The following is a 14,682-nucleotide window of genomic DNA, read 5'->3' as shown; positions in this document are numbered from 1 at the left end:
CATAATTTAGTGTTTCAGTCTACTTAAAATAAAAATTTTACTATTTCAAGTGAAATGTAGAAATCTTATCACATATAGACCCTTTTACCCCCTCCCTTTTATATTGTAGTTGTCTTATGTACTGCATCTTCATGTACTGAATACCCTATCAGAAACTATTATAATTTTTGCTTTCAACTGTCACATATATATTAAAGATCTCAAAAGAAAAAAAAACAACCTTATACTTACTCAGATATTTACCATTTCTATTGTTCTCTCTTCATTCTTAAGGTCCCAAATTTCCTTCTGTCTTCAGTTCTCTTCTATCTGAAGAACTCCTGTTAGCAATTCTTACAGAGCAGGTCTGCTGGCAGGAAATTCTCATTTTCATTCATCTGAGAATGCTTTTATTTCGCCCTCATTACTAATGGATATTTTTACTGGATATAGAATTGCAGTTCTCAGTGCTTTTCCTTTTTTTTCCCCCTGGTGACTGGCTGGTATGGGGATCTGAACCCTTGACCTTGGGACAGTGCTTTATTTCAGCACTTTAAGAATGTTGTGACACTTCCTTCTGGGTGTTATCATTTATGGTGAGAAATCCAGTATCCTTCAAAATGTTATTCTCTGGCTGCTTTCAAGATTTTTTTCTTTATCTTTAGTTTTCAGCAGTTTGATTATGAAGTGCCTGGGCCTAGACTTCTTTGGGCTTATCTTTTTTGGGATTTGCTGAGCTTCTATAATATGTAGACTTATGTTTTTTGCCATAAAGAAGTTTCCAGCCATTATTTTTGGGATTCTGATGACACAGATGTTAGAACTTTTGGCATTGTCTCACAGGTCCCTGACTCTACTAACTTTTTTCTGTCTGTGTTCAGATTGAATATTTTCTATTAATCTATCTTCAAATTCACTGACTCTTTACTCTGTGATCTCCATTTGCTATTAAGTCCATTGTATTTACTGCATTTTTTTAGTTTTAAAATTTCCACTTGTTTCTTCTTTACAGGTTCTATTTCTTTTCTGAGACTTTCTATATTTCTATTTGTGTAAGGAGTATTAGCATTACTGCTTGGAGAATTTCTATAATAGCTGCTACCTGCATCATCTTGGCACTGGTGTCTTTTTATTGCCCTTTCCTAAGTCAGTTAAAATTTTCCTTATTCTTCATATTCCAAGTGATTTTAGGTTATATTTTGCACATTGTTAAAATTATACTATAAGACTCTGTCGAATCTAAATCCCACAGAGAAGGTTAATTTTTTTGTTTCGGCAGGCAATCAACCTAGTTGAGTTCAGGCCACAAGTTTCAAGCAGCCTTCTGTGGGTTATGGTTTCAGTGTTAGTTCCATTTTCAAAGCCTTTGCAGCAGTATTCAGATGTGTCTCTGTATGGTCCACTCAGTGGCCAGAATGGGACTTCGACTATGACCTATCCCTGAGTTCAGTTCTCAAAGTCTTTGGTGTATGTTTAGGGTAAGATCTACATATATAAGCTCAGGGGTAAACCCAGGAGTTCATAAATATCTTTACAAGGTTGCTTTCCTGAGTTCCTCCTTCTCTGTGATCAACTTGGTACTTTCTGGTTCCCTAGGGCTCCCCTTTTTGGGCCTTGGGGAATGCTGGGGCTCAGTTACCCTGTTCTATCTCGTATTTATCACAATTGCACCAGCACCTGTCGCCAAGTAGTGGGAGGACAGAGAAAAAAAATAAGCAACAGGGGTTTGCTCCACCTTCTTGGGACCACAACTCCTCTAATTGGAGAGAAAGATTACTCACTATCAGAGTTTTAGGTGCCTGGGGTCCTCATTGTCACTGCCATGGTGAGACTGCTTGGTGGCTGGGGCACGAGAGAAAAAATAACAAAAAAAGAAAATTGGGAGATTTTCCCAACTACCTCTGAGTGTTAGGAGTTCTCTTTCCTATAACCTGAGCCAGAACTAGAGGGCTTCTCTTAGAGCTTTCTCTGTGCTCTACTGCCAACTTCAGTTTTTAGGCTGCCTTGAGTCCTGACTGAGAGAGACAGAGGACAAATGGGAAATGGTTTGGTGGTATTTTGAATTCTGGTCTTCTTCAATCTGCCTGCTACTGTTTACTTTCCAGAGTCCTTGAATAGCTGCTTGATGCATTCTGTCCAGGTTTTGTAGCTGTATTCAGTGAGAGAGACAGGGTGGAATTTGCTTACTCCATGTTACCCAGAATTGCCTATTTCATTTTTAAGATTGCCTTTCAAGCATACTCTGTGTATTAGTCTGTTCTGTGTTGCTGTAACAGAATAACTGAGACTGGGTAATTTATAAACTAAAAATGAAATTTATTGCTTACAGTTTCTGAGCCTGGGAAGTCCAAAGTCCATCTGGTGGTGGTAACAGTGACCCAGGGGTCTCACATTACAATATGGTGGAAGCAGAGAGAGCACAGAGAGAGAGATATCTTCTCATTCACTTTCTTTTTAAAGCCCTCAGAACCATGCCCCTGACCACCATTTTTAATCCATTCACTATGGCGTGGTCCTACAAACTAACCACCTCTTCCAGGCTCCATCTTTCGATTACCATAATAGGATTTCCCACCCTCCTAACAGTCACAGTGGGGGCCAAGTTTCTAATATATAAAGCTTGGGGGACACAATTCAAATTTCAGTGAGTTTTGGGGGGACATAAATCAATCCACTACACTCTGTTTTATATTTTTGCCCTGAGTTTTAAAGGCAAGAGTAAAGGAGTCTTAGAAATTTTCAATTGCAAACATGTTTTAAGAGTATAAGAAAGTAGGATTGCCAGATTCATATTACTTACCAGTCTTGTTGATTCTCTTGGGAATCCTCTAAATAAACTTTCCTAGAAATATGTAAATATAACTTACCAGTTATCTCCACACGTAGCAGCTTTGTTAAGAGTTTGTGATACTGCAATACTGGTTAGATTATCTTTATGATCATGAGCCTGAAATATCTCTTTACCAGTCTCTCGAGTATGAGTAGAAATGACGATAAAAATTCCACGTGAAAAACCAATCATGATGTAGCCATCACCATACCTACAGGGACATAGGCAACCATATGGTAAAAGAAGGACATTAACTATCATTGGCAATACAGTAAACTAGCAAATACCTTAAAACTAAGGAATTACAGAATATAATTTATCTTGGGCTTACTATGTGTCATATAATATGCTAAGCAGTTGCACATAATAAATCACAGACTATTATTCAGAAAATATTATATATAGAATTGAATGTTACAGACAAAAATTAAATATAATTAGTAAGGAAAAACATGTGGATATCTTCCTGTAATGAGCTTCTTGTACATACCAACTATAGCAGACAATGTTGCCATAGCGCTGTTGAAATTCCAGATCAATTGGGTTATCTGGTTCATTCATATTAAAAAGACGCAAAGTTTTCTTGCCAATCACCACACTTATCTGCCAGAAAAGATTAGGAGATTATGAAATGAATTACTCAATACTTTGTGAAAAGACCAATAAGCAAATCCAAACAGCTGGACTTAATTTATGAAAACAACAAGCCAAATTTAGATGTGCTAAATGCTATAATTAGTACAATGATGTGGCTAACTTAAAAAATGCATTTACTAATATATATTCTAGTAAGGGTCCTTCGCTTTACATATCATGAATATACCCTCTGTTTCTATCACCTGCAGGTCAGTGTGGCTAAACTAGTGTGCCTCTACTACTCATGCAAGTAAATACTTAATTTCCTGTGGAGAGTGTAATTGTGTTGTGGAGAGAAAAGAGTATATTACTTATTTGGGCTCATTAAAGATGACATTTTGACAGATTTCCTTGTTTCTAAGATGTTATCAATTGTAAGTCACTATCAATTTAATAATAGCATTTTAGGAAACAAAGAAATATTACTTCATTAAATATATTCATGTCGATTGTAAAAATCATCTGGATTTTGGAATGATAAAATGTGACAGGAAAAATGCATTTAAGTATTAAAGAAACAAAAGTTACAATTTCCAGAACTCTGGTCACATTTGACAGAGTGAAAATTGAAAAATCATATAGAAATCAATACTTCTGTTCTTAAAGGTACCCCACTGTTTTTGCTACCATGAGAATGAAAAGAGCTACACCGACTGCAACAGGAAACTGTCCTCATTTGCTGTGATACCAGGTGGTCAGCAGAAGCAAAAACAACTTTTAGGCCTAAGAGACTAAGCCCTGCCTTGATTTAATAAGAATTGGACATAATTTATTTACCACTATCTGAACCATCTGAGAAAAGGAAATGGTAAATTCTACAAAATTTTCAAAATAATTTGGGAATAGATTTGACTTAGAATTCTTACTGTGCTTTTTGCAGCAGAGGTTCGGTCATCAGTCTTCATCATGGAAAACTGCATATTGCTAGGCTCTGAACTCACTGATGTCTGCAGGGGTAAAAATATCATCACTGTGAACAAACCCAATATTCAAATTCACTAAATATCAACAAAACAGGTAACTTGCTTTCATCTCTGATTAATGTTGGACTAAGAACCGGGAAATCCTACAAATATCTAGCTAAAAATAACTAGAAATTCTGGATGAAACAGAACACATACCTTATTAAATGGATATATAAGCTTGAAAGAAGAAAAGGGAAATTTACTGGGACCATCAACAATGATCAAACTAAAACCAAACTGTGTGCAGAAACTGATGCTGTAGCTATCAAGAGCAGCTGGTAAAGGGAGACAATAGGGAAGCCCATTTGTCTTAGCCTGAGCTCTGAGTCAGAAAAAAACAAAGTTAGTTCATTTCAAGAATTTGTAATCAAAGTTCTGCCACCCTATCCTCATTATAGTCTGAGGTTTAATTTTTTTTTTTTTTTTTTTTTTTTTAACCAGTAAGGGGATCGCAACCCTCTGCACATGGTGTCGTCTGCACCACGCTCAGCCAGTGAGCACACCGGCCATCCCTATATAGGATCTGAACCCGCGGCCTCGGTGCTACCAGTGCCGCACTCGTGAGCCACGGGGCTGGCCCCTGATGTTCAAATTTATACGCTGAGTGATCTGGGAGCTCGCAAGGTGAGAAATTAATATAAAAAGTAGAAGGATCCAGGTTCAGAATATCTCTGCAGTGCTTGGCAAAAGCTAATCCAGAGCATTTTCCAATGTTGCAAAAAAATTCCATAGAAAAACCCTGCTGAAGATGAGTACAATTCTTTTTTTTCTTTTCTTTTTTCCCCAAAGTATAACACATCAAAATTTATAGGATGCAGGCCTCATGCAGTACTTAGAGGAAAAGTTATGCTTGTAAACACCTTTATTAAAAATAAGAAAAATCTCAAATCAGTAATGTAAACCTCTACCTTAAGAAAACAGAAAAAGTAGAAGCAAACTAAAACAAAAACAAATATAAGTAGTAAATAACAAGGATTACAACAGGAATATATGAAATAGGAAATTAAAAAACAATAGAGAAAATCAACAAAACCAAAAGTTGATTCTTTAAAAAGATCAACAAAATTTGCAAGCCTTTATCTAGGCTGAAAAGAAAAAAAGAGAGAAGACTGAAATTACTAAAATCAGAAGCAAAGCAGGGGTATTATTACACCGTCTTTATCGTTTTTCGTGGTAGTTAAGATTTAGTTTCTTTTTCTTTCTCATTTGCATTTTTGTTTAACCAGTGAGTTTTGCTCTTTCTTGTGTATTCGTGGTAGTGATTATCAATTTTCGGATTCCAGATGCAGGATTTCCTTCAGGATTTCTTGTAGGGCTCGTTGTGTGGTGCTGAACTCCCACAGTTTTTGTCTTTCTGGAAAATACAATATTTTTCTGTTATTTCTGAAGGACAGCATGATGGATATATTATCTTCGGCTGGCAGTTTTTTTCTTTTAGTATTTTGAATATATCATCTCATTTTCTTCTGGCCTGTAGAGTTTCTGTTGACAAGTTTGCTGTTAATCTGATAGGGGCTCCCTTATAGATGACTTGACACTTTTCTCTTGCTTCTTTTAAGATTCTTTGTCTTTGAGCTTTGCCAGTTTGACTATAATGTGTCTTGGAGAGGTTCTTTTTGGGTTAAATCTGTTTGGGGATCATTGAGCCTCCTGGATCTGAAAGTCATTGTCTCTCCCTGTACCTGAGAAGTTTCCATTATTATTTTGTTGAATAGGTTCTCCATGCCTTTTCCTTTCTTGTTCCCTACCAGAACACCCATAATTTGAATATTTGTGCGCTTAAGATTGTCTGCTAGCTCTCTTAGGTTTTCTTCATTTGAAAAATTTTTTTTCGTTTTTTTGGTCTGCCTGGTTTATTTCAAAAAGACTATCTTCAACCTCAGACATTCTTTCTTCTGCTTGTTCTAGCCTGCTGCTTAAGCTATCGGTTGTGTTTATTTTGTTGCGTGAATCTTTCAGTTCCATGAGTTCTGCTACATTCTTTTTTAAGTTATTAATCTCTTTATAAACTTCCTCCTGCATATCCTGGATTTTTATTTCTTGTTTCATTATGTTGTCTAACTGAGTCTTCTCATATCTCAGTGAGTTTCCTTAAGACTATTTCTTGGAATTCCTTTCCAGTCATTTCAAGTGTTTCCTGCTCTACTGGATCTGGTATTTGAGAATTACTGTATTCTTTTGGTGGTGTCATATTTTCTTGGGTTTTCATATTTCTAGTCTCTCTGTTGATGTCTGGTTATCTGGTAGAGTAGTTGCTTCTTCTATTATTTTGGAGTGGGCTTTGATGAAAGAGATGTCCTCTTCTTTTTCCAGTCTCCGCTGGTGACTCTCCTTGTATAAATTCAGTTGAGTCTCTGGCAGGACACCTGCATGGTGCCTATGGCTACAGCTGTGTCATCAAGCCACTTTTATAGCAGCCATGGCTGTGGTGGTGGCTGTGGTGAGCCACCCACATGGAAGTTGTGTTTTTGACATGTTCTCTTGCCTGCTTCTGTGTGTGGCATGCTGCCCTCGGCTCCTGCCTAGGACCCCAGGCATTGCCTTTTTGCCTGCTTCTAGGTGGAGGGCGCTGGCTTTGGGACCCTGGGCATTGCTCTCTTGCCTGCTTCTGGGCCAAGGGCAATGAGCACAATTCAAAATTACCAAACCAACAACAAAACAATGCATCAAGTGCAAGAGTCAGCAGATCTAAAAATAATATGAGGGTACTTCAAAAAAGTTCATGGAAAGATTTGTATTATCTTTTAATTCCATTTTTCCACGAACTTTTTGAAGTAACCCTGTACGGTTATCACAGAGAGATAATTAAGTACTTTTTAAATGATATAAAAGGACTCATAAATATGAGAAAAGACTTACTTTCAGGCAGATATTTTAAAAATTCATATGTTCTTTTATATTGTGGGAGGTGTATCTTCTGGGTAGAGTCCCAGAAATGATATTGCTGGGTTGAAAGGTAAGTGCATATATAGTTTTGTTAGCTATTTTCAAATTTCCCTTCAGAAGGGGCAATTTATCTCCAATTCCACCAACAGAATATGTAATCATATTATATATAATTTTGCCAGTCTGACAGGTGAAAAATGGTATTTTGGTGTGGTTTTAATTTGTAGTTCTTTACTTATGAGTTTGGCTTTTTTCATATGTATGACAGCCACTTATATATTTTTTTGACAGATTTTTTAATTGAAATATAATTGATTATACATATTTGTGGGGTACAGATTTGAATATCAATACCTGTGTACAGTATTTTTATATATCTTTATGTGAATTGTTTATGCATATATTTCAGGCAGATTTTTTAAAGAACTACAAAGTACTTTCTAAAAATAAAAAGTAAAGTCATTAAAATAAAAAAACTCAATTGGATAGACAGATGATTAGTCAAATGTGAGGAAAGAATAAGTGAACTAACTTGAGGAAATGATCCACAAGTGACAAAAATACAGAAAGTATGCAACAGAGATTAAGAGATATCATAAGACCCTACATATGTCTAACAGATGCTCAAGAAGGACAGAATAGAAAAGGCAAGAGGTAAAACCTAAAGAGATAATGACTAGAATTTTCCTGAATTTATGAAAGGTAGCAATCTTCAGATTCAGGAAGCAAGGCAAGTCTTGAGCAAAATCTTGATAAATAAAAATAAATCCTTACCAGTAACACTGTAGTGATCTGCAGAATACCAAAGTTTAAAACAATTGAAAGAAAATACAAAAGGAAGCAATATTTATAATGTATGCTTTGCTTATCACATGACAACTTAAATAGTGTTTGGAAGAAGATTTTTGAAGAAGTGGAAATGGGAAATAGTTATCTTGCATGTAAATAATGGCTGGATGGTAGTGACTTCCTGGGATACTATGCAGAAAAAATATTCTAAGGCCATGGCTTGATTCAGTGGAGAAAAAAAAAATCGAATATCCTATTGGTGTTGTCTGATATGGACACAAGAGGGGGGAGCTGTAGCATTTATACTGAATATCTACCATTTTATTTATAAAGGGCATCCAAAAATAGAAATTAAAGGTCTATTAAATTAAAAAGTCTCTAGAAACTATGTCATAGCAAGCAATTTTTTTATAATGCAAGATTAATCTTCCTTAAGAACCACTTTAATCATGCTATGGCTCTGTTCAACATGGTAGACTTACTTCTGCCTAACTTTCAAAGCTTTCCATATATAGGAACCAACTTTGTTCAGCCTTATTTTCTATAAATTCTCAATCAATGCCCCTACCTTCAGTTAGGCCAGGCTTGAAAAAGCCATGAACAAGCTGTAATAAGTTTTTACTCATATCTTTATTCATGCTGTTCTGCTTATACTGAATAATGGACACTACTGAATGTTTTGCATTATCCACTAAAACAATTTTGGCAGGTGCATGGTCACCTAGGTAGACTAAATTTATGGCTTCCTTAGTAGCAGTTAGGTGTGATCATATGACTAGGTTGCAGTCATACGATATGAATGGAAATAATAAATGCATCTTTCAGATCAGGTTCTTTACAGATTTCTTGTACCCCACTTCTCTTTCTCCCTTTCCTGGGGTTGAAATGCAGATGTAATCCTGGTGCAGTAGCTTCAACTCTGCAGATTAGGGCACAATACCCTAGAACATGGCAGAGCATAAGATGGAAGGACCCTGGAGCTCTGTATAATTTTGTAAAGCAGAAGTACCTAGATGACCTGCCTATCTCTCTATTGTTAAATGAGAGAGAGGGAGGAAAAAAAATATCCAAACTGTCATTTCTTACAGCCCCTATAATTTTGGGTCTCTCTGTTACGACAGATTAGCTTATACCCTGACTGATTCAGACTGCCTTCTGTTCTTTAAAGATTCACATTCCAACTTTCATTGATCTCCTCCATCTCCCAAATGCTATAGGACTTGGAAGCTGTACCACAAAATGTGATAATCATATAGGGCCATGTTTGTTTTGTAATGATTAGTAATACCTTATTGTTCTTTTTTGGTGGCTGGCTGTTACAAGGATTGAACCCCGGACCTTGTTGTTATCAGCTCCATGCTCTAATCAACTGAGCTAAGCAGCCAGCCAGTAATGCCTTCTTGAGAGTAGGGTCCAGTGGTTAGCAGCCTCTAAGATCCCTATCTCATGGTTCTATGCCTTGTATAATCCCCATCCCTGCCCCTTTGAGTGTGGGCTTGACCTAGTAATTCACTTCTAAAGAACAGAATATGATAAACTGTGGCTGAAGTCTTAAATGGCTGCCTCTCACATTCTCGCCAGCTGCTATTTTGTGAGGCACTCTATGGAGAGATCCATGTGGCTAGGAAATAAGGAAGGCTTCTGGTGAATAGCCAGAAAGGAACTGAGGTCCTAAGTCTAACAACCTGTAAAAAACTGAACCGTGTCAACAATCCACGAGTGAGCTTAGAGCAGATTTACCCCCAATCAAGCCTTCAGATGAGACATCAGCCCTGTCTGACAACATGATTGAAGCCTTGTGAGAGACCCTGAGGCAGAGGCACCCAGATAAGCTGCAGCTGAATTTGTCATCCACAAAACTATGAAATAATAAATGATGTTTTTAGCTGCTTTGTTGTGAGGTAATTTGTTAAGCAGCAATAGATGATTAATACACATTTCATGTTCCTACTATAGTACATAGCACAGTGCCATGTTCTTAGCAGGTATTCAAAGAATTTGTTAGTCAATATTGCTCCAGCAATATTAAATCATAAGCAGTAGTCCAAAGAGAAATTTTCCCACTGGTGAGATTATGCATCTACTGGCAACACAAATTGCCAATCTAACCAATCTTAGGAAATTTGAAGTTTACTACCAATAGAAGTAAACTTTAATCTTAAAATTAAATTTAATTAGGATTAGTTTGGAAGCAATTTAACATACCAGTTAAAGGTATGGGCTTTAGAATCAGGCAGACCTGACTGAGCCCAGGATCCACGAGTTACTAACATTTATATTGTAATTATATGTACATAAAATAAGAGTTATTTCACAAATATATTGTCTGACTATAACCACAGAGCTCATAATCTATGCTAATACCAGACAAAGGGAAATATACAAAGGAGGGTATTTGGATATGGTAAATGTTCTAATACATAAAGAAAAAGGTTTTTGATGTTTAGGATATGAAGCTATTGTATACATCTCACATAGAAATTTTTAAATTCTATAGATTAGTTTGATAGACAAACTATTTATCTGGGGGAAATTTTGAATATATCAGACCAAAGAGATGATGCTGTATTACCTGTTGTATCGTGTCACCTTCCTGATTACTAACTGTAATCATTTTATCTTCACCACCTAAAGCAAGCAGATTTTCTGCATTCCAACATCCACATGTGATTCTTTCAGTATGTTTTCCTGAAAAAGAGATGATTTTTGCACAGACACATGGATTTCTAAATAAATAAATAAAAAGTCTGTGATGCCAGCCTGAAAGTTTACATAATATATCACAGGATTAAACAGACAGGGTGTTTAGAATTTCATCAAAACAGTTAGTGTCTAAACATCTTTATTTAAAAGAGCTTATTACCAAGTTATAAATCAAGATAATGGTACACGTGGTCAATTATGTTTTCCAACTTCTCATTTGGATATAAGCACAGGCCCTAACATAAAAATATATTCTGTTCTTCAACAAGTTTTGTTTACCATATAATCATATCTGTAATGATAATGTCTTAAGAGAAGTAAATCCCAAAGCAGTGAAGTTATCTTTAGTTACATTCAGCTTCATGGTGTGGCAGACCTTTGACATAAGCAGATTTAACATTCACAGTTTTAACTGTTCATATATAAATAAAAGACATATAATAATTTGTGATAATACTGAGGTACAAATATGAATGCACCTAGCGAGACTTCTGTTAAGAACTCAGTCACTTAGCTAGTGATTAATATTAGATAACCACTAAGTATCAGAAAGCTTTTTCACTGAGCGTTCCAGCCAGTGCAAAAACTACATATTTGGAGGGAAATCACATGCTTGACACTGAACATTTGTGAAGGTCCTGGGATAGATAATTTCTCAAGAGTCCCAAGGTTAATTCTATTAACGAGAAGAATGGTTAAATGTATACATCTGAAGCCAGACTGCCTAGTTTTGCATCTTGGCTCCACTACTCACTGCAAAATGTTGGGTAAGTTTCTTAACCTTTATATTCCTTAGTCACCTCATTCATAAATTGTGGATGACAGTAGAATCTATCTCATAGGGTGGAGGGTCAAATGAATTAAGGCATATAGAAGAGTGCCATGCACATTGAAAGTGCTATATGAGTTAGTTATTTTAGATGCTATTGAGAGCAGAGACCACATTCATTTTATTCTTTGTACACCCTACAGAACCTAATACAGTACTTACGCAGGAAGGAGGTATTAAATAAATGGTTAAGTGAGTAGGCCTTGAGGCAGGAGTTTGCCTGGTGTGTTAGAGGCTCAGCAAGGAGGACAGTGTGACTGGCACAGAAGAAGTGAGGAGAGAAGGATATGAGAGAGGTTGCAGAGTCCAACAACCATGGAGAGTTTGCCTGGCCATTGTGAGAACTTTGGCTTTGATTCTGGGGAAACTGAAGAGTTCTGAGCAGAGGGCTCACTCTGTCCTCTAGGTTGAGAATATTCTATAGTGGGGCAAGAGTTGAAGCAGGGAGACTAGTTAGGAGGAGACTGCAGAAATTCAGGTGGAAAATGTGGGAGCCTGACACAATGGTGGTAGCAGCAGAAGTGGTGAGACAGGCTGTATTCTGGAGATATTTGGAGGTAGAACCTACAAGATTTTCTGACAAATTAGATATGCAGAGTATGAGAAAGAGAAGAGTGAAGGATGATGCTAAGGTTTGGCCAAAAGATTTGGAAAAATGGAACATCGTCAGTGGTGACAGGGAAAGCTGTGGGTTGAGAAGGTTTTAGAGATATTAAATTTGAAGTGTTTACTAGACATTTCATTGAAGATGTTGAGTAAGCATTGGTTGTACGAGTCTACAGTTTTGAAGAGATATAAATTTAGGAGTTTTCAGTATATTGATAGTTTTTCAAGTCAGGAGAGCACAAAGGTGAAGGGAATATTCAGAGAACAGACTGGTGATATAGAGATTTTGCTGATCACAGATTAAGAGACCTGGGTGGTACATGAGAACTGGGTGTCCAAAGAAAGAGGCATTTTGAAGGGAAAAAGAACCATGTGAAGAAGAGTAGAAAGATGCCAAAGACAAACTTCTTTCTATACCCAAGAAAGTGAGAAGAAAATCTTTTCTTCCTCTTTCTTCCTATATACCTCAAGGCCCTTTTGCTTCCAGCGCTCAGATTAGCCTCAACATCAGTAATAACAGTTAACATGGGTTGTGTGCCTACTTACAGGGTTCTGGGTATTTTACACGTAATGATTCATGTAATTAACATTAACTCACAGTTAATATACTATGGTAATGGAAACATGAACTGTGTTATTGGGAGCCCGGCATTATTTAATTAAATGGTGGCAACTACAAAATTCACACATATCAGAATCATGCAAAGCCAAAGCCAGAACTTCCTGTTTCTAGTCTAGTTCAAGGAAACAAATCAGTACAACATGAAACAAAGTAGCAGACAATTAGTTACTATAACTGACACCATGCAACCATGAGCTGCTTATCAGAAGTGGAATGGCTTGGTTTTATGAAAGTAAGTTAAGAGGAAAAAAGGCAGAGTCACAAATCACAACCAATTCTAAGGGAGGCTGGTACCTAATTAGCTAAAGGACCTATGATATACAATTAATCTGAATCTTTTCAGGCCCCTTTACACAGTTAATCAATAAGAATGTGAGCAGAATCAATATTCATATTAAATATGAAGATCACAAATAAAATCGTGTAAATAGGACAAATATCTGACACAAAAATAATCATGCGCTGACAAATTATTTTCTTATACCTCAAATGTCAAAATTTCTGGGGCTTATAAATTCACTGGTAAATATACCTACAGATGAAGTGGGGAACAGAAAATGCCTACTGGAGTCAAATAGACAAACTAATTCACATGGTGAAACCTGATTTTTGTAACTTAAAAATTTTTAGTTTAATTTTTTAAATAGATCAATGATATTACTGTATAGCTATAGCACTAAAAATTAACGTTAATATTAAAGAGATACATATATGTGAAAATCATTCGAAATGATTAAATGTCCTTAATGTAATTAAGTCCACTAGTTCCCACCACTCATCAGCACAATGTTACAGTAACTTAAAACAATAGACACTGTTTCTTCTTGGTTACTCAGGGGGGAAAAGGCCAAGTGACCCAAGGTTGGGGGAATCAAAGAGCCTGAACCAAGAAGGTCAGATAAGGAACACACACAAACACCCTCTAGCCCCATACCCTGAGGCAGATAGAATTCATAGTCCCTACCTAGATTCAATTGGTGTTTGGAGAGAGTGAGGGGTCAGAATTAGGAATGTGGATATACCCTTGTCCAAGCAGTCACCAAAGGTTTTAGTCCATCTACTATGCGAATTAAAATGATATTATAACACACCTAAATTAACTAAAATTAATAACTGAAATTAGCACTATTATCAATATGTGTATGAATATGAGCTCTTCTGTGTCTAGAGGTACAATCTAGGTGAGAAAGGGACAAATGGAAGCCATGCCATTAATGTCCTCATGCCCAATGTCATAGGTTGACCTTAGTCTATTCTATCTATCCTGAGAAATTCTTAGTAAGCAGTGAAGAGGGATGATCTTGTTTAGCTAAATGTGAGAATGGACCACGGGGCCTTAATACTGTAAAAATTTCCTTGCAATATCAGGGAAATCTGAGGCAGCAGAATTTACTTTAAGGTAAAGCATCTCAAATATTTAGCAGTGTTTCCAGCTATAACCTACCAAGGACAGGAATCTTTCGAGATGTCTGACGATTATAAATAAGCAAATTTCCTTTAATAGTTCCAACAGCCAGGAAACTTCCATCTTTTGACCAAAGAAGGAAAGACATTTGATCCCTGTAACATCAAGATAGAAATTACTAAACAATTCAGTCATAATCTCTAAAAAGTCTTTTTAAAAAGTACTTCGTGAGTAATTTTAATGCCTACGTAGAAGCTGAAATACAAAATTACAACTTAATGCTTTAGACAAAGAATAAGTGCTAAAAATATTTTGTAATCTCTATAAGTTGATCTTAGGGTCAGATAGATCTAAAATACACAGTATTATGAATATAGACTTCAATTTCGTTATGATAGGACCTCAAATTTCATTAGATGACTCATGAGATAC

The 14,682-nt window shown here is 36.3% G+C and overlaps 1 protein-coding gene across 1 annotated transcript in view; it reads right to left on the bottom strand.

Moving 5' to 3' along the window:
* Positions 1–14,372, bottom strand: part of WDR19 (WD repeat domain 19) — a 73,670-nt gene extending 59,298 nt beyond the window's left edge. Inside the window, exons 1-5 of the mRNA XM_063108013.1 lie at positions 14,290–14,372; positions 10,658–10,773; positions 4,312–4,392; positions 3,300–3,412; positions 2,847–3,020 (exon numbers count right to left, since the gene is read on the bottom strand). Coding sequence (XP_062964083.1) covers positions 2,847–3,020; positions 3,300–3,412; positions 4,312–4,392; positions 10,658–10,699 — 410 coding nt within the window. The 5' untranslated portion in view covers positions 10,700–10,773; positions 14,290–14,372. The remainder of the gene's footprint in view (positions 1–2,846; positions 3,021–3,299; positions 3,413–4,311; positions 4,393–10,657; positions 10,774–14,289) is intronic.
* Positions 14,373–14,682: the final 310 nt, after the last annotated feature.

Source organism: Cynocephalus volans, chromosome 9, assembly GCF_027409185.1.
Source record: "Cynocephalus volans isolate mCynVol1 chromosome 9, mCynVol1.pri, whole genome shotgun sequence".
NCBI classification, from domain to species: Eukaryota; Metazoa; Chordata; class Mammalia; order Dermoptera; family Cynocephalidae; genus Cynocephalus; species Cynocephalus volans.
This window is presented reverse-complemented; position numbering and strand designations above follow the sequence as displayed.